Source organism: Rhinopithecus roxellana, chromosome 14 (assembly GCF_007565055.1).
Source record: "Rhinopithecus roxellana isolate Shanxi Qingling chromosome 14, ASM756505v1, whole genome shotgun sequence".
Lineage (NCBI taxonomy): Eukaryota > Metazoa > Chordata > Mammalia > Primates > Cercopithecidae > Rhinopithecus > Rhinopithecus roxellana.
This window is the reverse complement of record NC_044562.1, coordinates 36,843,971-36,868,056: the sequence shown is the minus strand read 5'-3', so window position 1 is coordinate 36,868,056 and position 24,086 is coordinate 36,843,971. Positions and strand designations below refer to the sequence as shown.

The 24,086-nt window shown below is 40.3% G+C and overlaps 1 protein-coding gene across 9 annotated transcripts in view; it reads right to left on the bottom strand.

Annotated features, from left to right (window-relative positions):
- ANKRD44 (ankyrin repeat domain 44) overlaps positions 1-24,086 on the bottom strand; it is a 354,082-nt gene that overhangs the window by 207,773 nt on the left and 122,223 nt on the right. For all 9 annotated transcript variants that reach the window (XM_030916285.1, XM_030916289.1, XM_030916284.1 and 6 more), the window contains exon 2: positions 17,987-18,070. In XM_030916285.1, the coding sequence (XP_030772145.1) occupies positions 17,987-18,070 (84 nt within the window). The remainder of the gene's footprint in view (positions 1-17,986; positions 18,071-24,086) is intronic.

Here is a 24,086-nt window from a genome sequence, read left to right as displayed (position 1 = left end):
CAGCTGACAAATCTTTCCAGAGAACAGGGAAAAGCTATCCCACTGTGCCTGTTGGAATTCTTAACCTACAAAATCCATGAGCATCATCAATTGGCTGTTTTATGCCGCTAAATTTTGGGGTGGTTATTATACCACAATAGTAAAAGTCTCTGTGAGATTCTGAAGTGCTCTCTGAATTATTATAGAAAGACAACATTATGTTTAGTGTTAAATGGCCTTATTTATTTTCAAACTCAGGGTAACCAGGAAGTCATTGATTATTAAAATATACAGGGGACTCTCTAACAACAAGATTTATTAAACCCCATCATCATTTCCTTTGTGTACCAGCAAACAGCCAATTACTATATTTGCAGAATAATGGTGGCAATAGTCACTTCACTGTCCCCTGCAAAGCAACTCTTTAGTTCTGTCTCCTTTCTCAGAAATGAATTGCTCCTTCTCCTCCAGCTCTTCCCCTTCTCCTGCCTATTGCTCAGGCTTGGAACTCAGGAATCATTTTTAGATGCTCTCTCTTCCTTGCCCCTCACATTGAATCCATCATCAAATCCTGAGTGGTCTACCTTCATGACACACTTGGAAGCACTCTGCAGCTCTCCCCAAGTAGACAGTAGAAGTACCGTAATCCACGTGAGTGGCGCCCCCTAGAGCTCATGAGTGCATGGCGTCATGGCCACTGCAAACACCCTACTTCACGCACATCATTTCTGCCCTGACCCCAACTACGGTCTTCCTGCTGTTCTCACAGCTTCTACTCTCCCTGTCACAATCTGTAATTCACACAACACCCAGAGTGACTTTCCAAAATATTCACCAGAACATTGTGCACTTAAGTGGAATCCAAACTCCTCACTCAGCTCTGATGACTGGCCCTTTTCTTGTCTTCTCTCCAACCTCCTTTTCTTCCACCTTCCCCCTCCCTGACTCTCCTCCAGCCACACTGGCCTTAATTCTCTTCTGGGAAGTTGCACTCTCTCCCCTAGCCCTCCTTGGGGCCTTTGCTCATGTCTTTATCCAGCCTGAAACATTCCCCCCAATCTTCTCATGGCCCCCAATTTCTCATGGCCAGTCTCAGCCATGAGACTGTGAGACTTAAATGTCACTGCCACCTGAAGAGACCTTTCCTAACTACCTTTCGTTAGTATCATAGCACACTTGGCTTTCTTCATAGCAGTCTTCTCAGTTTATAAGTACCTATTCATTCATTTCCTTTACCTGTTTACTTCCTTTCTCTCTACTACACTATAAGCTCCTAATGCAAGGACCAGGCCTGTGTCCACCACTAATACAACCCCAGCACCTGTCATGGTGCCTGGTGCATAGCAGGTTCAGTCAGTATATGTTGAATGAATAAATTTACTTGCATGCTATGTAGCAGTGGATTGTGGGATTCCACTCCACTCCCACCCCACTCCCACCTCCAGAACTTCTGTTTTCCCCCCAGTTGACCATGGACCAATGGTTCTCAAAGTGCAGTCCCCAACCGGAAGCATCAGTATCACTGGAACTTACTAGAAATGCATATTCTCAGGCCCTGCCTTGGACCTCCCAAATCAGAAACTCTGAGGGTAAAGCCCAGCAATCTGTATTTTAACAAGCCTTCCAGGATTCTGATACACACTCAAGTTAGAGAACCACTGCCACAGACTATTCCAGAGACTCTAATTCTAGAGCAGTGTGCCTCAAGGTATATTCCACTGGTTCTGAGGGATCATCCCAGCTGTTAAAATTTTTTTTAAAAAAAAGAGGGAGGAGGCCAGGTACATGGTTCATGCCTATAATCCAAGCACTTTGGCAGGCTGTGGCTGGTGGATCTTGAGTCCAGGAGTTCAAGACTAGCCTGTGCAACATGGCAAAACCCCATCTCTACAAAAAATACAAAAATTAGCTGGGCATGGTGGTGTGTGCCTGTAGTTCCAGCTACTTGAGGGGGCTGAGGTGGGAGATTTGTAGGAACCGAGAAAGTTGAGGCTACAGTGAGCCACGATTATTCCACTGCACTCCAGCCCGGGCAATAGAACAAGACCCTCTTTCCAAAAAAAAAAAAAAAACAGGGAGGCATTCAAAGCCAAATGACATTGAGAAACACGGTATTCAAGAAAGTTAAACAGATTCCTTTATGGTAGGAATTCTCAGAACCTTTAATATGACAGTGTACCTCATAAATCACTAAAATACAAGGAAATTTGTGGTAGAAGTGCTTCCCTATTTTACTTGGCCACAAAACTCCCTTTCTTTCCCTCCTAAACACTTGTCAGACTTGTTCTGGACTCTGAGAAACATACTTTGGAAAATGCTGTCATAATGTAGTCTTCCCTAGAGAAAATCTTTCTAACACCATTCCTATTCATTGTGCCTACAGCAATATTAATAATGACTGAGTCACTGGCAGCAACTTCTTTAAGCTTTGTGCATCTTTATCTCTTTTGATCTTTCTTAGACTTGAAAATAAATGCTTAATGCTAAACACATTTTCATATGTATTTTTAATATCAGTAAAAAGAAATCAGGTTTTTGTAAAAGTCTGAAATGTTCATGAAGGCAAATATGGAAGGGTAGAAACTGGTGGCAATTTCAAGTTGAATTAAAATGAGATGCAGAGTTTAGAGTCTCTTTCCTGTATTAGAGTAGGCAGCAGTGAGGTTCTCTATTTATGTGAAAGTTTCTCTAATGAGCATCAGAGAAGTGGCTTCATGTTTGGGGCACTGGGAGAGCCTTAGTTTTCTTCCCCAGTTGATGGGACTGGAGGTGGTGGAGATTCCCTGATGATAGAGTGATAAACTGTGCAGGAAAATTATTGTTCCCAGCTGACAATCAGTACTTGAGAAGGCTGAGGCAGCTTAGAAATAGGAAGTTAAAATATTCATGCCAAGCATGCAGTGTTTGTTTAATCAGGGCTAATGATTAGTTTCTTAATGAAATTTTACAAGCTCAGTTGAACACAGAAAACATTTGCTTCTCTAAAAGCAAACAGGTCTGTTTCTATTATAATCAGACATCTGGACCACAGAAGACCCCCAGCCGTTAGGAGTACAGAGGTGAATCTGTTCAGAAACTTCCAAGCTTTCTGTGAAGATGAGGGTGGCCAAAGAGTGATGGGAGAAGGAAGCTGGCGATCAACAAGATGTGAAACTGCAGGATCTAATGCCACAGACCCTGACATAAACTTGGGGCAGTTGTGCTAAACACAGCAGCTCTGAAATAGAGGGACAGATGATCAAAGGAGCTAATGTAATCAGTGGTTATTCTAGAATGTCTGTTTAGGAGGGCTTTGGAGTGGAACTCTAACTGGAACTACTTTTACATTTCAGGCAGGCTGTTCTTACTTAGCTTATATGATAAAATTAAATTAAATTTAAAATTCAGTAAAACAGGAGAAGAAAGGATGATCAGGGAGAACAAAAGGGATTTTTAGAGCAGTGAAACTATTCTGTATGATATTATAATGGTGGATGTAAGATATGTACTTGTCAAAACCCACAGACTGTACAACACCAAGACAGAACTCCCACGTAAACTATGGACTTTGGGTGATCATGAAGTGTTGGTATGATGTCATGATGAGGTTCATCGATTGTAACAAATGTGCCACTCTTGGGTGGGATGTAGATAGTCGGGGGAGGCCAACCATGTATAGGGGCAAGTGGTATAGGGGAAGTCTCTTAACTGCTTAATTTTGCTGTGAACCTAAAACTGCTATAAAAAATTTAAGCCTTCTTATAGAAATTCAATTAAAAGGTTTCAAAAGATGTTTTACGTCATATTTAGTATAAGATGGAGAAAACAATTGCCTAAGTCAAAAATTACTCTTATTATCATTACCATGTCCGTTATTATTATTATTATTATTATATTTTGAGATAATGTCTCACTCTTGTCGCCCAGGCTGGAGTGCAGTGGCATGATCTTGGCTCACTGCAACCTCCACCTGCCAGCCTCAAGTGATTCTCCTGCCTCAGCCTCCCAAGTATCTGGGATTACAGGTGCCCACCACCACAACCGACTAACTTTTGCATTTTCAGTAGAGACGGGGGCTTCACCATATTGGCCAGGCTGGTCTCGAACTCCTGACCTCAAGTGATCCACCCACCTTGGCCTCCCAAAGTGTTGGGATTACAGGAGTGAGCCACCACGCCCGGCCCCATTATTATTCTTAATAGCTCAAAGAAGGTGGTTGATAAAGGTGGTAGGTAATTTTAAAAGCTCTCCAGCCACCACCAAATCCCCCTACCCATGTACTTCCTGACACTGCTGAGTGTAGGAGTTTGGTGCTGTAAGAGCCCTGGCCACACCAGGAACGTGCAGTGATGGAACATTTCTACCTCTATTACAGTGCTGACGTTTCCTCTGTGATCTTGGCTTTTGTATCTGTCTCACTCACCTGATTATATGATCCAGCAGGGCAGGAACCCTGTCCTATTCATCTTATTTTGTTTGTTTGAGATGGAATCTCACTCCGTTGCCCAGGCTGAGGTGCAGTCGCAACCTCCATCTCCCAAGATCAAGCAATTCTTATGCCTCAGCCTCCCAAGTAACTGGAGTTACAGGTGCCCACCACCACACCCAGCTAATTTTTTGTATTTTTATTAGAGACAGGATTTCACCATGTTGCTTAGGCTAGTTTCAAACTCCTCAGCTCAAGTGATCCGCCCACCTTGGCCTCCCAAACTGTTGGGATTACAGGCGTGAGCCACTACGCCTGACCAACTGTCCTATTCATCTTATAGTCCCAATCCCTAGCACAGCACCAGGAACATGGTAGATGCTCAATAACTGTCTGCTGATTGAACAGAAGTAAAACAGCCATGGTTAAATAGATAATTTAGCTGTCTGCCATACATGTTTTAAAGTTGTTTTTCCATACTCACGTTTAATAAAGTTTGAGGAAATATGCTAAGCAAATGTATTAGTTTGCATTAAAAAGACCTGTTTTGAAATTGTTAAATGGCTAAAGTCTGACTGTATCTTTAGAAACAAGATATTCATAGTACAGCCCCAACAATTTCTATAAGCAAAATGCAAAACAGGATCAATCATGCGATCTTTCTAGAAAAGTTTCACACTGAGCCCTGGACTACTGAGTCATTATTCAAAATTACAGGTGGTAAAATCTTCCTTAACTTTTTCAGTGACACCTACAATTATATCACAAAATATTCAAAACCCTTTCTAAATAAAACTTTGTCCTCTAGCAAGTCTTCTTTTAATAGGAAGCTCACAAAGAGGATATTTAAATGTGTCCTAAAGAAAACCCAGGCACTGCAGTAATTCTGTACCTATATTTGAAGTCAAGTTGTCATGTTATAGCAAAAACAGACTTCCCTGACATTTAGAATCTTGTCAAAAGCCAAGTTCTGAATATTACTTTAGGGCACCTTGACACATTTGTTCTCTAGTTTCCCTACTTGAGAGAAAAACCATCGAGGTTTTCTAATATGGGAGACTTATATATTGAAATATATCATTTCTGAGAGAAATATATTTTTAAGGTACTGAGAACAAAGTCAAAAGTCCTTGAAAAAAAAGATTTTTATAATTAAATGGATTCAATAGTGCCGAGTAAAATTCACTCTCTAAAAACACAACTTACAGCCCGGGCGTGGTGGCTCACACTTGTAATCCAAACACTTTGGGAAGCTGAGGTGGGCGGCTCACCTGAGGTCAGGTTTGAAAATTTTCATAATAAAAAAAGATTTTTTTAAACCTACTGCCTGTTACTGAAAGATGAGGAGGCAGGATGTCAAACATCTCTGGATCTTTTCCAAATGGAGTATCTTGAGCCTGTGACTGGAGGTCCTATTTATTTAAGTGTTCTTACATATTGGGACCTCCTGAGAAAAGCCGGTAATGGGCAATACTGCCCAACCATTAGGTTATGCATGCTTGTTTGCCTATCTATCCATCTTTGCTTCCCAAATAAAATGCACGCCTGCTCAAACACAGAGTGTCCCCTGTTTGAAAGAGACAAGGTCAGAAGATGAAGAGTCAATCGTGCATGTGTGTTTTCAATAGGAGAAAAGGCATATATGAAAAGCAAGTGAGGATGCAAGGTATAAATCAACATGAAGCACTGATGACAAAAGACAGACACTGGAGGGAAAAACACACAGTGTCGGTACCACTGAGCTGAAGAGCCACCATTTAGCATATACTACAGTGTCGCCCTTCTCCCTCCCTCCCCCAAAGAAAGGGATACGGTAACATGTTCTGTTCCCAGGTGCTCAGCAAAGCGGAAAAAAGTCGCAGCAATGTGATTCCCTCAATGCTTTTTGGAGTTAACATAAATTGACCACGAAAGTATACAACGAAGTATTCAGGGTGTCTGCTCTAGTGCTACATCTATAAGAAGTATTTTAAAAATATTTGGTGAATGAATGGATCTGAGGTTATTCATGACAGTATTACATAAATAATATATATTTTTGTACTCAGAGCATTTCCTCGGTCACAAAAGGCTATTACATACTATGGTAGAGATCGCTGTTTTGCCTCAGCATCTCTCTTGCTTTCATAATAGGAACCCTGATTTTTAGGTTCCTAAACATACATCACCACCTGATGCAGTTCCGGACAATATATAAGCAATTGTGTCCTTAGTGGAAGTGTCCTTAAAGAGGGAGGGCATACCCTTCTTCTGCCTTCCTCCTTCCCACTAATTGGAATTTGGATGTGATGGCTGCAGCTCAAGTGGCCATTTTGAGCAAGGGGATAGAAGCCATCCACCAAGGATGGCAGCACAAAAAGAAACAAAGATTGGGCTGTGACACCATGGAGTGTCATGCTAGTCCTGGACAGCCTATCTCTGAACTTGCACATGAGAAATAAATAAACTTCTATCTTATTCAAAACTTCTAAATTTTAGTAAACTACATGTCTGCTGAAAACTACTGTTTTGCTGTTTTTGCTGTTTCTCTGTGGAATGAAGCCAAATCTAACCCTAACTGATATACATATATCATCTCATCTCCCTAACCACACCTTATAAAGTTTATTATGATGCCCACATTATAGAACTGAGGCCAGAGGAGGCTAACTGGCTTCCTCAAGGACCCATAGAACCCAAGACTTCTATCTTCAAGCCAAGCCCAGTGCTCTTTTCTCTACATTTATAGTTGTATTTTGGTGTGACTGATATGGATTATCTACCAATAAATGAAATATATCAAGTGGGGACATAGCAGCTTGGCTGTAAAGGAATTATGTCAGAAACTCTGGACATGAGCATGTAGGAGTAGGGAAAACCAGAAAGAGGTTTAGAAAGGGGAACTGAGAGATTAGGAAAAGACAGCCTGTGTTATATGCAGAAAGACTTTAGAAAATACAAAGTGAGAAACACATTTATACTATCCTACACTGCCAGAAGTAGCCTTTTGAGAAGACAGTTGGCAAGTGACTTGGTTAAAACCAGCTATGCAACCTGGTAAAAAATCTTACCTACCTCTCCAACCCCCTAGGCTTCTTACCCTAAATGAATAACATATACACATTTCAGGTCTTTTAAAGTCAGTGTTTCAAGAGTATAATAATAATAATAATAATAATGATAATAATGTATCTACAAACTTACAGTTGGAAGGCCCTCTGGCTGTCATAATCATATAGTTATTTAACATTTGAAACCTAAAGCAATAGGTCCTTGGTAAAAATCAGGGCCAGCACAATTAGTTGATCTAAAATATACTTTATATCCTTTTCATTTAAACATGTCTTTTAAGAATAATCTGGGTATGTGGTTACCTCTGCCCATTCGCTTTTAAAACATAACAGTTATTACTTTTCCAAAAAGCTTCTTAAAATTTTTCCGATTACATTTTTTCATTGTAAAAGGAATTAGAAAGTAAAAGGTATCTAAAAAGTTTTAATTGATTTTTAGCTTGAGCAAAACTAATAATCCATTTCCCATAATTTATTATATAAAATGTGATGATGGTAGAAGAAAAGAATTCTACTAAGAGGGCAACAGGTCCCACCAACACCACTTCCTCAGGGTCCAGCTAATCCCATGAGAAGAGCCCTTGCAATATGTAAAAGATGGGAGCGCCATTATGCTTGTCACCATGAGTAATAAGTACCACGCCACTGAAATGTACTCTACACTTATTCAAACTGACAAATAAAATGAGCACATTTTAAAAGTCAAATCTTTATAGTAAATAAAGCAATTTGGGAAGCTAGTTTGTTTGCTTTCATGTGAATGTGTGTGTGTTTGTGTGTGTGTATGTTTATATAAATTTTTTACCATTTCTAAATATAATACAGGGTCAGTGTAAAAAACTTTAATAAGTTGTTTAATAAGTTTTAATAATACATAAAGAAATAAAGAAAAAGGCAAAAATCCCACCACCCAGATTCAGCTATAATTAATGTTGTGGAGAATATTCTTCTAGATATCTTCTTCTATACCTACAAATACACATAATATGTGCTGTTTAACAACTGTTTCACTCAAAAATAGATCTCAAAGATCTTACCTTTCAATAAATGTATGTAATAAATACATATGCAGATAAATACAAAGCACCATTTTTAAAGATAACATGATATAACTACACGTGGATGTTCTGCAATACGTTTAAGAAATAACCGGCCGGGCGCGGTGGCTCAAGCCTGTAATCCCAGCACTTTGGGAGGCCGAGACGGGCGGATCACGAGGTCAGGAGATCGAGACCATCCTGGCTAACATGGTGAAACCCCGTCTCTACTAAAAATACAAAAAACTAGCCGGGCGACCTAGCGGGCGCCTGTAGTCCCAGCTACTCGGGAGGCTGAGGCAGGAGAATGGCGGGAACCCGGGAGGCGGAGCTTGCAGTGAGCTGAGATCCAGCCACTGCACTCCAGCCTGGGCGACAGAGCAAGAATCCGCCTCAAAAAAAAAAAAAAAAAAAAAAAAAAAAAAAAACAGATAGCAACAAACATCTTTTTGTATGTATAGTTAACCAATTTTTTTGGGGGGATGAATCCCCCACAGTTAGAATGTTGATGCATACTGCCAAACTGCCCTTCAAAGGGTAGTACAAATTACTCTCCCCAAAAAGGCATCAGAGTGGTTGAGATTTGATTTTCATCTTTGCCAACTGGATGGGTCAAGAATGACACCGCACTGAGCACAGTGGCTCATGCCTATAATTCCAACACTTTCTTTGAGAGGCCAAAGCAGGAGGATAACTTGAGGCCAGAAGTTTGAGATGAGCCTGGGAAACACAGACCTTGTCTCTACAAAAAGTTAAAAAAATTAGCAGGGCATGGTGGCACATGCCTATAGTCCCAGCTACTTGGGAGGCTGCGGCAGGAGGACTGCTTGAGCTCAGGAGTTAAAGGCTGCAGTGAGCTGTGGTCATGCCACTGCACTCCAGCCTGGGAAACAGAGTGAAATCCTATCTCTAAAAAAAAATTTTTTAATTAAAATAAAAGAATGACACTATATCATTGTTTTATTTGAATCCTTAGATGCCATGTGAGGTTGAGAAAAAGATAATACCCAAATAAAGAAATGGGCAAAGGACATGCAGAGGCCACTCACCAAAGAAAAAATGCAAATAGCCAAAAAATATATTAGATGTTTATTGACAAAGGTAACCATCTTTTCCATTATTTTTATCTTTTCTATTATGCTTAGAAAGTCCTTCCCTATACCAAGATTGCAGAAATATTTTCCCCTTTTTATTTTCTACATCTTGAATTTACCTTAGTATAAGAAATTAGGTGAGGATTCAGCTTTACATATTTACATCTATCTGGCAGTTGTCTCAATACCATTTATTAAATAATCCATTCTAGCCCCAGTGATTTAAAATGCTTTCTTTGGCTGAGTGCAGTGGTTCATGCCTGTAATCCCAGAACTTTGGGAGGCTGAGGCAGGAGGATCACTTGAGCCCAGGAGTTTGAGGCTGCAGTGAGCTATAACCACATCATCGCACTCCAATCTGACTGACAGAGGGAGACCCTGACTCTTAAAAAAAAAAAAAAAAAAAAAAAAAAAGCTTCGTTTGTCCTATACCAAACAAGTGTCCATATATAGTTGCTTCTAATCCAGGACTTTCTAATCTGTTCTACTACTTTGTCTATTCCTATGCTATTAACATACTGTTTTGATTGCTATCATTTTGTAATTTGTTTTAATATATTTTATAAAACCCTCCCCTTACCAACTTTCTTTTTCAAGAGTTTCCTAGCTAGTCTCACATGTTTATTCTTCTAGATAAAGTTTAGAATTACTTTGTCAAGTTTCCCCACTCAACTCCTACCACCAAATTGCCCTGAATTTATACATTAATTTCAAACAATTACCATCTTAAGTATTGTCTTCTTTCTACCTAATAATGTGCCTTATTTATTCACAATTACATCCTCCCCCAAATGAATATCTAATGTGAAGAAAGGGCCATATCCTTTATGTTCACATGCTCAAGCTACTTACAAAGTACATTTTTAATTCTTAGATTTTTTCTTTGTACTATAAAAATGTCCAGTAATTGCAAAATAACACTAATGCCATACACTTGAAATGTTTCTCCATAGCTCCAAAACATCCATCTCTAGTGTGTAAGGGTACAAATCGTATACCATTATAAGATTTGTTTCTTTTTTGGAGGCTGAGTCTCTGGCCTCCATGGCCAGTGCTGGAGAGCTCAGGCCTCAAGCTGCTGAGCGTCCTCCATAGGATAATTAGTAATGATGCAAACCAGACCTGCCTTTGCACATTTTAAATGGCCGTGAAGCCACATCTCTGCAGCCTGCTCAGTGCTGCCTGGAGTTCATAAATCATTCTCTACAGGATATATAGGTCAGGGCTTCCAAACTGCAGCCCCACATCCTGGGCAGGGGTCCAACAAGTTGGGGGTGGATGAGAATGGATGGGGAGTATGCCAATATTGCCAGGCATGTGCTGAGAGATGGGCACCTACCCTCAAGACAAAAAGCACCATTCTCAGATCTGTGAAAAAACCATCAGCTTCCCTCCACCTCCCCCACCCCGGCCCCTAATCAGTGAGCCAGAAACAGTGTCAACGTTTAAAGAGCAGGCCACTGCTCTTCCCAAAACACAGGGGCCCTTGGCTTCGCGACCATGGCATTTGCTTTCCAGATGCAGGTGGCCAGAGAAATCTTCATCACTGAGTATTTGCTGATCTCATCCACAGTTAGCAAAACGGTGACCTGCAGGCTGGATTTAGCCCACAGATGTGTTTTTTTTTGGCCTGCACATTGTTAGGTCATCCTTTGGAACCGACATTTAACAATTTAGAGATTTCCTGTATTTTCTCTTAAAAGTCTAAAAAGCCTGGGCCACACTGCGCCTGCATTCCTGCAGGGTGCTTGATGAGAGCTGAGTCATTCATCACTCATGGTCACCGTGCACTTCTATCATTTATGGGACCTGAGTGTGCCACCCCAACTCCCTGCAGCCTCCTTACTCCCAGTGGTTTCTGATTCAGGTCTCTTTAAAAGGTGCCCAAGTCTCTAAGCTGGCAAATCATCTCAGTCCTTCATCTTCATATCGAATTATTTATTAAAAAGAAAAAAATCAAGTAGGATATATGCAGGCGAGAAAAATACATAAAAATCTAGAAGTTTAAAAAGCTGGGCTAGTTTGTATTTCTAATGGTTAAGAGTATTAGACATAATATAATCAAGCAGAGAAAAACTTAGAGAAGATATTAAATTGATCATCCCAATTTCCTTGAGTGGAGCCATATTGAGTCCTTCTGGGTGGATTTTAAAAATAAACTCTATTTTAAAAGAAATAGTGCAACACTTCAACATACACATACACGTGCATACACATTATAAACTTACTACTGTTAATGTGGCTTATTTCTTTGAAAAGTCCCCTCATAATATAGTGTCTTTCTTTTTTTCTCACTTGGCTCTTGAGATCCAAGAATTAATCCATCTGAATTAATTCCTGTAGTCGAGAATGGCAGCTCTAATAGGTTTCTCTCTTTTGTTTACTACATATTCCTTGCCAACATAAGCTTAGCTTGCACCTCAAGATTTATTCCATTGTATTCACAAAGCATCCCATTTTGGAACTGGAGAGAGTAAGCAAAATACACCAATATACTTGGGTCAAATCCTGTTACAGCAAATAATAAACCTTAACAGCTTTACGAAAAAATTTTTTGTATAAAATAGATGGATTAAAATGATCAACTTCGGGACCACTCAACTGAAAAAAAAGACATTTTTGAAACTACTGAAAACAAAATAAAATGGAGCATGCACTGGATATTAAATGATATTGAGGCATTGTTGCTAATTCTATTTGGTATGACAATGTGTGTGTTTCTATTAATGATACTTTATAAAAAAGAAATAAACATTATGGATTTGCTATCATGTAAGACTCACAACTCTTGGGACTATAGCCTTTCACAGTTGTAAGAGACTTTAAACATTACCTTGTCTAGGCATGGAGAGGAAGTTTCAATTTACATGTACTTCAATTTCATAGTACTATCCTGAGAAGAAATTTTGGTCTCTAAGACTCAAAGGAAAAAAAGTGCCATGAACCATTAGCAATGTTGGTCAGGGTCACAAGATAGGAGAATGAGGCCATATGTGCTACCACAGTAGTCACCTTTCAAACCTCCAGTCTAGCGGTCTTTCAGGGAGCTTACTACTTGCCAGTTCGATTCACTGCTTCTCTAGACAGCTCTGTCTATTAAGTTAATTCTTATCTTTTGAGATAACATCTTATTTTCTATAGCTTACAACCACATGACATAATGACAAGTCTAGTCTAGTTCCATTTTAATTTGACAGTGTTAACTTAAACTATTTGGGGCCATTCTCTTGTTCTCTCCAAGTGTGAAACATCACCAGTTTCTTCAACCACTCTTCACATAGCATGGTTCCCTCCCCATCATCATCGTTCACACTGACAGGCGCCACTTTGTCTCTGTCCCTGTCCCAGGAGGACACAGTAAAAGTGTCTTCTTGACATCACATTGTCATAACATAATCCTCAAAATGCCTTTACTGAATTCAGTTTTTGTTTTATAAAATCTCTGCCTTCCAAATTTTGAAATCAGATGCTATTCTCCATTTCTCCATCTTGAGCTCAGTTTGATTAGTCAGGTGGAGGCTTCTAAAATCTTTCTAGCTCTCTGCCACATCTGGGTCGATTTAAAGATATTTCTCAAAGTGTACAATGATTATCCCATATTTCCAGGCCCTGGTATGCCACTAACCATAGAAACCATAAAAAGACTCAGTGTGCCCCTCCTGACCCTTCCGTGGCTCCTCAAATCAATCTACAGATTTTCAATCTTACAAGGAGAATTTCCAGTCTTACAAATGAGGGAAAGGAACTAAACTAGATACTTCCTCTATTCAACAATTTATCCTCATTGGGAGAAATGAACTATAAGCTACCACAAACTGGCTCAGCATAAGCAATAAAGTAGGGTTGAGTCATTCAGTCAAATGTGCTGCAAGGACTGGACTACGCGATTGAGCAAATGAGAGTGAAGAAGATAGTGACCATGTCATCAAGCATATACAGTTTTCCTTCAATATATGTAGGAGATTGTTTCCAGGACCCCCGCATACACTACAATCTGCACATATTCAAGTCACTGGGTTTGGCCTGCAAATCCCAAATATATGAAAAGTCAGCCCTCCCTATATGCAGGTTTCAGATCCCACGAATGCTGTCTTTTCAGTCTGCCTTTGGTTGGAAAAAAATCTGCATATAAATGACCTGCCAATTTCAAAGCTGTGTTGTTCAAGGGTCAGCTACAGTTTCGAGCAGTAGTCAACAGTGATTAATGCAGGACAAAATGCTGTGGGAGTTGTGGGTAGAAGTAGGTTTCTTTGGCTGGGTTGAGAAGGTGGCAGAGAAGACAGCAGAAAGGAAGTGAGAAGTGGGACAACTTAATGGAGGAAGTAGTAGGTATGGAAGGACAAATAGAATTAGAAGAGTGGAGAAGTGAGAAAAGTGTGAGAGAATAGAATAAATCCCAATGAATCAAGTCATGTGGTTAGTTAGGGCACAGGGTTTATAAATACTATTTGGGAAAATAAATTCTGAAAACACAGAGGCCAAGCTGAATGAGATGGCTTTCTATATCAGGATCAGCTAATGAATGGGTGATTTACACCACAGAACATGTGATCCATCAAAAAACATGGAGAGATGAGGGCAGGGGAAGGTGAAAAACTCAGAACCTGGGACAGAAAAGAATAATTAAGTGAATAAATGGAGGAAAGAAAGAAAAGCAATGGGTAAGAAGACAAATATGGTCTTCCAAGTAACAGGTGGCTCCTGCACTATTTATTTTCCTTCCTTGACATTTAAATGCATGGTTATCAGCCCCTTTTCACTTTTGAAATGCACCTCCAGGCTTAGCTCTCCAATCCTTATGTGTCCTCCATCTGTCTATGCCCTTTCTTAACAACCAATTCTCCTAAACTACCTAATCCACCCCCAGCAAAAACAGTCACTATGACTCATCCGTAAAGGCACTGGCAAAAGAAAAACATGACAAGAGGACATGCTGGATAAGAGTGTGGGGTCAAATGATCTCTGTACACACCTGAAAGAGGTGAAAGGGGGAGCTAAAGGGAGAGTCTAAAGAGGGATGAGTGGAACAAAAGGGCCCGTGGACCCCGAAAAGTGACAACATCAACCTAAGGAACTCAGGCCTTCTTTGTGTTCTTCATCCATCCATCCATTCATTCATTCATTCAACCACTCTTGTGTTCATTTCTCTCCCTCCCTGCATCCCCCGCTTCTCTGCTGCCACACACCCAACAGCCCACAAAGGCAAAGCAAATTCCTATTATCTCTCAAGCCTCGAGTTACACATCACTTTATCAGGTCCTCATGATTAACCTTCTCCCTACGTAGCATCCCAGCTTTTTTCTTTCAAAAATGCGTCACAGTGTGATTTCTCATTTGTTGACTACTCTGCTGTGTTGTAAGCTCTATCATGGAAAGGGTGTCTTCTCACTGCTGTGTCCCTAGCACTGAGCACATAGTCTCAACTCAGTAAATAACTGTGGATGAATAAGACATCTCCCAGACAAGTAAGTGGCATCACCAGAATTCCCTAGAATTCTCTAAGACCAAAACCTGGTGTGGCCAAGATTGCTAACTACTCACTAAAATCCATGCTCTCTGACTCTTTGGGGGCACACAGATACACTAATTCTTCACCCTCCCTTGTAGCTAGGTATGGCCGTGGCTAAATTCTGGTCCATGGAATATAAGCAGAAGTGATGTATGCCAATTCCAAACTGACTCGTAAAAAATCCTTCCATGCTGGCCAGGCACAGTGGCTCACACCTGTAATACCAGCACTTTGGGAGGCCAAGGCAGGCAGATCACCTGAGGTGAGGAGTTCAAGACCAGCCTGACCAACATGGTGAAACCCTGTCTCTACTAAAATACAAAAATTAGCTGGGCATGATAGTGGGTGCCTGTAATCCCAACTACTTGGGAGGCTGAGACAGGAGAATCACTTGAACCTGGGAGATGGTGGTTGCAGTGAGCCGAGATCACACCACTGCACTCCAGCCTGGGTGGCTGAGTGAGACTCCATCTAAAAAAAAAAAAAAAAATACTTCCATGCTTTTCCTCCATGCTCTTTTTCCCTTTGGGGTGGCAGGACTGCACACAACCCCTTTGGTGATCTTAAAGATCACATGTTGCTACCTGGGATCCTGTTTGGAAAAGGACCACCCCTCTAATATGTTCATAAAGAGAACTAAACTTCATACATCATACATCCATCATACATTTAGGGGTCTATGTGTGACAGTAGTTAACCTATCTAATTCAGTGATAAATTATAGCTGAAGGTAAGCTCCCCTAACCTTCACCAGCCAGCAACTGTTTGTCACTTTCCCAAAAAGAAATAAAGGCCATTCAGGGGCCAGCACAATCTTTTCAGGTATGTATGACAGAACAAAAGTTCCATCTGCTCATGATCATTAGGAAAAGACAGTAACCATGCCTTGGGCTTCTGGGCTTGGGCCACAGCCACAAAACAGGCTGGGTGGATTCCGGTGATGTCAGAACACTGGAAAGGGAGCTTGCTTGCCTGGCCTCGTCTCAGAAGTACAGGTCACAACCCGCAGGCCCTGGACAAATGCCCAACTGCCTTCTCGAGTAGTTTGTCCCTGGCCTCATCTGTGCTTACCTTGCAAAAATGTCACAAACCATAGTCCTGTTGTACTCAGTGCCAGCTGGGGAGATGCTGCCAAAAGCTTTTACAAAAGCCACACCAACCTGCGCTGCCATGGAACAATGGCTGTACCAAATGACTCCCCTTCTGAATAAAGCATTCAGCCAACCAGACAGAGATACAACCTTAGACATAACCCACCTCCCCGTGGCAAATCTCCTCTTACACTGAAGATGTAGTTGACTACTTCTATTTCTACTTAACACTAGAGACTTTAAAGAGAACTCCTCTCCCTGGTGGACTTCAGTATTTCACAATTGAATTACATTAAGAGAATTAGTAGCATGTACTGTACATAACTGCTTGTTCAACTCAAGTCTAGGAAACTACTAAAAGGGTAAATCATTGACTAACTCTTTTTACCTTTCTTTATTGAAGGTTGGTTGGTTTGTGTCAGGACCTTTCAGATACAGTGGTTCTTAATCTTTTGGAAGTCAGGTACCTTTTTAAGAACTTGATGAAATAGTTTGATCCATTTCACACAAAATATGTGTATAATGCACATATCTACTTCCTGTGAGTTCAGAGGGCACACAGGATGCCTAGTTCACCCACTGATCCGAGACTCAGAGTCATGAACCTTTTAAGGGCAAGGGTCAGCAAACTTTCCCTAAAAAGCCAGACAGTAAATATCTTTGGCTTTGTGAGCCACATATAGTCTGTTTTACAACTACCCAGTTCTGCTGTTGCAGTGCAAAAGTAGCCAGCGATAATACATAAATGAATGAGTATGGCTGTGTTCCAACAAAACTATATTTATGAACATCAAATTTGAATTTCATGTCATTTTCATGTGTCACAAAATATTATTCTTCTCTTGATTTTTTTCTCAACATTTAAAAAATAAAAACCACTCTTAGCAGGAGGCCTGCAGAAAAAAATGTATGATGTATCATAGGTTGCCAACCACTGTTGCAGGGCATGGTTTCTAGGGGTTCATCACCTTGGGGAAAAAAAATTGCATCTCTATTATCACTGACTTCTAATTGGAATTTAGCACTTCCTTCCACTATGAATGTAGGCCATAAAGCACAGTAGCAACATCAGTAGCTATAATGCTGTCACCAGCAGAAATCACAGGTATGTTCATATTGCATTAGAGTTGTTGCAGACAACTCAAAATACTGATTATGCTCATCACTATTTTTAAATTATGCTCATTCTTAGATCTTCTGCTGTATCTGGTTATTTAACCAGATTTTTATTTTTATTTTATTTTATATTTTTTTTGAGACAGGGTCTTACTCTGTCACCCAGGCTACAGAGCAGTGGCATGATCAAAGTTCACTGCAGCCTCAAACTCCTGGGCTCAGGCAATCCTCCCACGTGTGCCTCCTGTGTAGCTGGGATTACAGGTGTACATCACTATACCCGGCTAATTTTTCTTTCTTCTTCTTCTTCTTCTTTTTTTTTTTTTTTGCAGAGACAGGGTTTCACCATATTCCCAGGCTGGTCTCAAACTCCTGGGCTCCAGTGATCCGCCCACCTCAGCCTCCCAAAATTCTGGGATTATAGGCATGAACCACTGCGCCCAGTCTAAATGTGTTCTTTTTTAAAAGCACATATATTACCATATCACAAATTGGATTTTTAATATTTGGATAACGTATTTCAATAACTGATTTCCATTGTAACCCCAGATATTTTATTTCATATATAGAGTTTAAGAACAGTGTCCTGAGAAACAATGTGGAGCTTTCACCAGATACCAAGAGTCCATGGTATATAAAAGGTTAAGAGCCCTTTCCTGCTCCAGGATAATGGGGCCTGAGTGGCAAAACCACAGCATCTCTTACCAGAGTATTCACATCTTCAGTTTTATGGATGAGCATCCGGATCTCCTCTGGATCACCGCTGAAGATTGCCTGGACCAATGGTGGCTGCAAACACAAGAGAATGGGAATCAGAACTAAAATTAATACATCTGATCACATACAGATACAGATGGTGAGAAGATCTGTTCCTTAAAAGTTTATTCAACCATTATCAGTTGGCAGACAAAGATGAATGAGACTCAGATGAACCCTTACGAGAAGTCCAGTGGGAGAGATATTTACATAAAGAAATAATTATTATACCATCTGAAAGCCAGGCCAGATAGTCTCTAACCTGAACTATGAACTAAAGTGAATGTACCATGAACATCACCCATCACTGAAACTTTGATAGGCCCTTAAATCCCTGACAAGGAAACTAACAAATCTGTGGTTTTGTGTGTACAATCCGTGTTACGAATTGAATCGTATCCCCACCAAAATTCATATGTTGCAAGCCCTAATTCCCAACGCGACTGTATTTGGAGACAGGGCATTTAAGGAGATAATTCAGATTAAATGAGGTCATAAGGGTGTGGCCCTGATCCGATAGGACTGGTGTCCTTATAAGAAGAGGAAGAGACACCAGAGCTCACATTCTCGTTCTCTCTCTCTCTCTCTCCCCCTCTCGCCTCTCCCTCTCTCTCTTTTTTCTCTCTCACACAGGAGGAAAGGCCATGTGAAGACACAGTGAGAAGGTGGCCGTTTGTAAGCCAGGAAGACAGGCCTCACCAGAAACTAACCCTGATCTTGGACTTCCAGCCTCCAGAACTGGGAGAACAAAAATTTCTGTTGTTTGAGCCACCCAGTCCATAGTATTTTGTTATGGGAGCCCAAGCAAACTAAAACAGTTCCTTATGATTCCTCTACTTCTTTTAGACAATGTTCCTTGTTATCCTCAAATAATCCCATTCCTAGAGGATGCTAATGGCCATGTTTCTGGCCACCAGAACACTTTTGTGTCGATATTTGGAAAACCCTTGAAATCATTCCCAAATGCCTTCCATAGCTTTAGCCAACAAGTACTATCTTAAACATGATTACATCTACTGCTTATTGAAAGTAAGTGGCATGATGGCAGGTCAGGGAAGAAGAGGGGGTGTTACCAAGCTCTTATTATTGAACTCATCTACATTAAACAAGACCCCAACATGCAGTAGAAGGATCTATATAGTGTGATGTCAACACAGCCGAAAGAACAGCTAGCTCCGCTTGGGTAGGAGGCTGGGTAAAGAAAATAAGTGTGTATCCAAAAAAGCTTGAGGAAGGCACCTTAATGAATAAGTATGAGTTGCTGACAGGGAAGGAAGACAGAGGGAGCACAGGTGTGCAAAGGTATGGATGTGCATAGAACCTGATGTGTTAGTGACCAGAGTGTAGGGTAAAAGAGGAACAGTGGCAGGCTTTGGAGTTGATGTTGGGCTTGCCCGTTTGGCAAAAAAAAATCCTATTCAAAGGCAGTCTCACACTTGCCAGCCACATGCAAAGCCCATTTCTACTTGCAACTTGGGGGTGAGCATGATCATCGCTGCCCAACCTCCTCATGGGATTGTTATTAGGATCAAATGAGGTAGTTCATGAGAAAATCTCCTGTAACCAGACAACCCTACATAGATGTGTTCATTAAGAAATGTTTCACGATGACAAGATGGAGTAGTTGATAATTTTCTTTTAACCTTAAAATCCTTGGTAATTATACACACACACATGCACACACACACACATACGCCTTCACTCAAACTTGTAGAAATACATTAGTCCTAGTAGTCTATTAGATGACAGCAGTTTCCCCAACGTGTCTGACCATAAGAATCACCGGAGATGCCTATTAAAACAATATTCCCAGATCCCTTTCCTAAGGATTTAATACATCTAGGGTGAGGACCTTCAAATCTAGATTTTAACAAGAACCCATCAATTCTTAGGAACTGGTGGCAAACACTGGTCTTAGGTGAAGTCACTAGCGTCACATACCTTGACCTCTCCCTGTGATATGCTGTTGGGAATGTGAGTTGTCATTTTCCCCATAAACCCTCTTTTCTCTTTTTATCCTCCTGTTGGCTTTCTTACAGGTTATGTTGCTGTTTATTGCTAGTTTGGGGGACCAATATAAGTACTATCAGTAAGACAGAGTAAGATTCCTTGAGGAAACACTATGTAAAAATGTCAGATTACAGAATGGATATTTCAATATGCCAGGAATTTTTCCATGGGTTTCTCCTCTGCCATAAAAATTCCCAGCAAATGAACACATATATCTCTTTTTCTTTCTCCAAAACACCCTCTCAATTCTGCTTCTTGACAAGGTGTATGGATAGTTTCTAAGATTGCCAACAATTAAGTAGCAGGAAAGACATCTTGAAAAGAGTACAACTTTACTGCTAGTTCAGTCTTAGCTACTTGCTCTGCCTAAAGACAAGCAGATCCTTCCACACTCCCCTTAACTACCTGCTAACCAAGTCTCTGTTCGGGTTACATCTGCCCCGTGGCAAGGACCACATTTCACACAAGACACAGAGCCAGACACAAATTCAGGGTTTCAACAAAAAAATATTGAATCTTGTTTATCTGCTCCATAATTCTCCATCTGCTGTGCTCATGGCCAAATGCTCATGTGTGCATTTCTGCCTTTTTGGACCTTACGAGAAAACAAACAACCAACCTCCACAACCAGAGAACGATAAGTAGAGGCAGTGTCTGACAAGATTTTCGTGTTAAATCAGGAGTAGTCAATCAACAGCTGAGCAGTTAAGATTCCAGGGAACAAACCCAACCCAGTAGTTAATGCACCACTACTTAGTCATTTTACGGGAACATAATGAGGTGAGCAAAGTCTCCCAATCGCGAGTGTATGGAATACGTACATTCTGTTGCACTCACTCAGTCCTCACACTTCTGAAGAAAGGCAAGCATTCCAAGCTATGGCTGGAATGTTACCAAGGAGAGGCACCCCAACAAAGCTTCCAGAGAAGGGCGCCAGCACCATCCCTCAGGAGGGAGTGGTGCCTCTGGGACTATCGCTGCTAAAAGCTACTCTATAGAGAATTGTCAAGGCACAGACTCCCCAGGAACCATTAGGAAGAAGAGGCTGAGCTATCATTATAACTCTTCCAATACTGAAGTCCCATATATGCATACATATGCTCCTAGGTACATATGCATACCTATCTATACTCAGGCATGCATGCATAGAGACACATGTTGATTCATATACAAACCCCTTCCACTCCCCATGGAATAGAAAAGCAGCTGTTCTCCACATCCCAAAGTCTTGCTATATGGACATCTCTAGCCTCAGCTGTGCCATGTGGCTACTGTGACATCGCCTTCACAATTACGAATCTAAGCATCACAGGATTTCAAACTAGAATTTCACAGATAACGTGCTTTGCTTCAACTGAAGCTGTGTGTTTGTATGGATATAATTATTGAACTAAATTACCATGATTCTTGAGCAATTAATATTTATTTTTTAAACGTTATGACTGCTTACTTGTTTTTTCTCTCCACACTCCCAAAAACATCCCCAGAGAACATTTTGGCACTCCCTTTTGTTGGAATTTTTATGTGATCCTGCTGTTTTATTTTTCCCCAGGTAAACACTTAAGAAAAATATTGGGGAAAAGATATATCTAAATACTATCTCTATTACATGATTTTTAAGGCAGAGAATATTCTAATTACAATATTCTTGCTCATAAGTATCAAGGACACATACTCTGTTGTTCATTAATTTTGCAACCATTATAACTTTTGCAGCTTTTGCCTTAATTTAAATAAGGCTTAGAAGCAAAGTCCTACCTGCACAAGAGCAGAGTCCCAAGCCTTGGCAGATACAGATATTTCCTTTTAAAGTTTCACACATTTTAGCACTAGCATATATAACACAAGTGCTTTGTGTACAGTAGGGTACAGAGTTGAATAAACACAAAATTGTAACAAGGGTCAAAATTGAGAAAAACAAATAGCGGTAGGAATAAAGGAGATTCAGATATCATGAAATCATTGATCATCATCCCTTAAGGAAGTTTAAATTCTTAAGAGAGGTATGCAGTCTTTTCAGCTTCAATTGCTAGAATTTTGTTAGCATGCTTAGCAGCTGCAAAATGATTGTCAGTGCTGCATATATTGGTGCAGTCCCTCTGGTAGATTCACAAGACAGAAGGATGCTTCCTGGGCCAAATTTACCAAAAGCACAAGTGGGATTTGTTGTTCAGATGGGACCTGTCCTTGCCTTAAAAATCACCAACAACTAGCCCCTTGCCACCTTTCCAGGAGTGTTATCAGCTGCCTTCTAGAGGTGACTATCTGCCAAGCTGATGACACTTGACCCCTCTAAGATAGAAATGTGGAACAGAAAGGCCCCTTGATCTTATAAATTTTGTAGCTGACCTTGCTAACCCTTGGAACTGAAACCTAATCAGCCAAAAGCCACTTTCTTTACCCACATTCCCTATCGGCACATCCAATAAAATATTCTGTTTTTATTATCACCCTGAAAACAAACTGGGAAAATACCAGACTTCCAAAAATAAAATGCTAAATCAAATATGCACTAAGGATATTCTCAAACTTTGAAGTAGAGTCAAAATTCCACTAGGGGGAGCAAGATGGTAATTTGTTACCTGGGAGATAAAAGCAAAGGTTCAGGGTGTGTAAATTAAGGAAGTTAGATAGTTGAAAAATCCACTTCATTAAAAACATAAAAGAACTCAAGCTTCTGAAAGAGTTCTTAGTCATAAGTAAACATGCACACCACGCACATACTAAAACAAAAAAACACCAAACAGAAAATTTCCTATTGACCCCTGAGGGTTCAAGTTTTAGGAAATAAGAATAAAACTGTCTAAAACCTAGGTGCTAAGGTATCATTTTCATCATTTGTAAAATCCAATTCAATTATTATGTCAATTCCACTAAAAAAAAATACGCTACTAATGTCATCAGACACACCCCCCATTTAAGAATGAAGCCCATCATGGGTTCTACAAAGAGAGCCAAGCTAGTTTAGAGTATCCACTCCATCCGGCTATGAAGTCATCAATGCCCTCCCACATCCTGCAAAATCCCCTAATGAAACCACCATTTTGATTTTTGCTAAAACCACTGTATAGTGTATTGCACTTTCCCTTTGTCAGAGTTGCATGCTCTGTATTAATGAATTGGCTTTGGAAGATAGGCAGAGTGACAGAGGGCTGTCATTGAGCATTGGTAACTACAGTCAATGGTAATAAGCCCAAGCAGCATCCAGGGATGCTCCCGCATTCCATTCCAGATCCTGGTGTGTTGCTTGTCTTTTTCTGATTAGACTGGAAAAATAAAGACTCCAAGTCTAAATTTTGAAAAACATTTTGCATTCCAATCAGAAATGGGTGTTGGGAATCAATAGCCAAGAAGGAAAAATTGATATTCCTAAACATCTGTCCCTCCTTGAGCATTCTGAGTACATATGTCATTAAAGTAAGATGGGAGTGTGTTATTAGTAGCCGATAGCTGATACAGCAATAATCTAGCCATATGAAGCCATCAACTTATATGAACAAGCTGAAACACTTCATTAGGTCACAACTGTTTTTTGTAGGAGGCAGTGCTTGCACTTTTGCGAAAGGATAATAAAAATTTGTTCAAGTCACTAGATTTAATGAACAAAACCTGCTAACTCAATTCATGTGAGTTCTGCTGTGTGATCTGCTGCAAGGATTTCATTGAGTTCCTCCTGAATATAGATCACCCTTTACTTGAGAAGTTCACTCCATCCCAGAAAGATAATGATTATCATAAAATCAAAATCTGTTCCTCTTAAGTGCCATAAGAACAATAAAAAATATACTGAGTCCTTATAAATACATTTTTTAAAAAATCAGGGAGCGAGGCAGGACTGCACATCTGAAAATGTCTCCTACAGGCTATGCTGCAGAGTAAATACATATAATATTTTCCATTACTATTAAAAACAGAAAAAACATAAAATTCCATGTAATAGTCATACCCTCCCTCTAAGTAGCGTATTTGTTAACTCTATATTGAACATTATGAAAAAAGAACTACATCTAATTAGAAAATGGAGAAAATTAATATATTA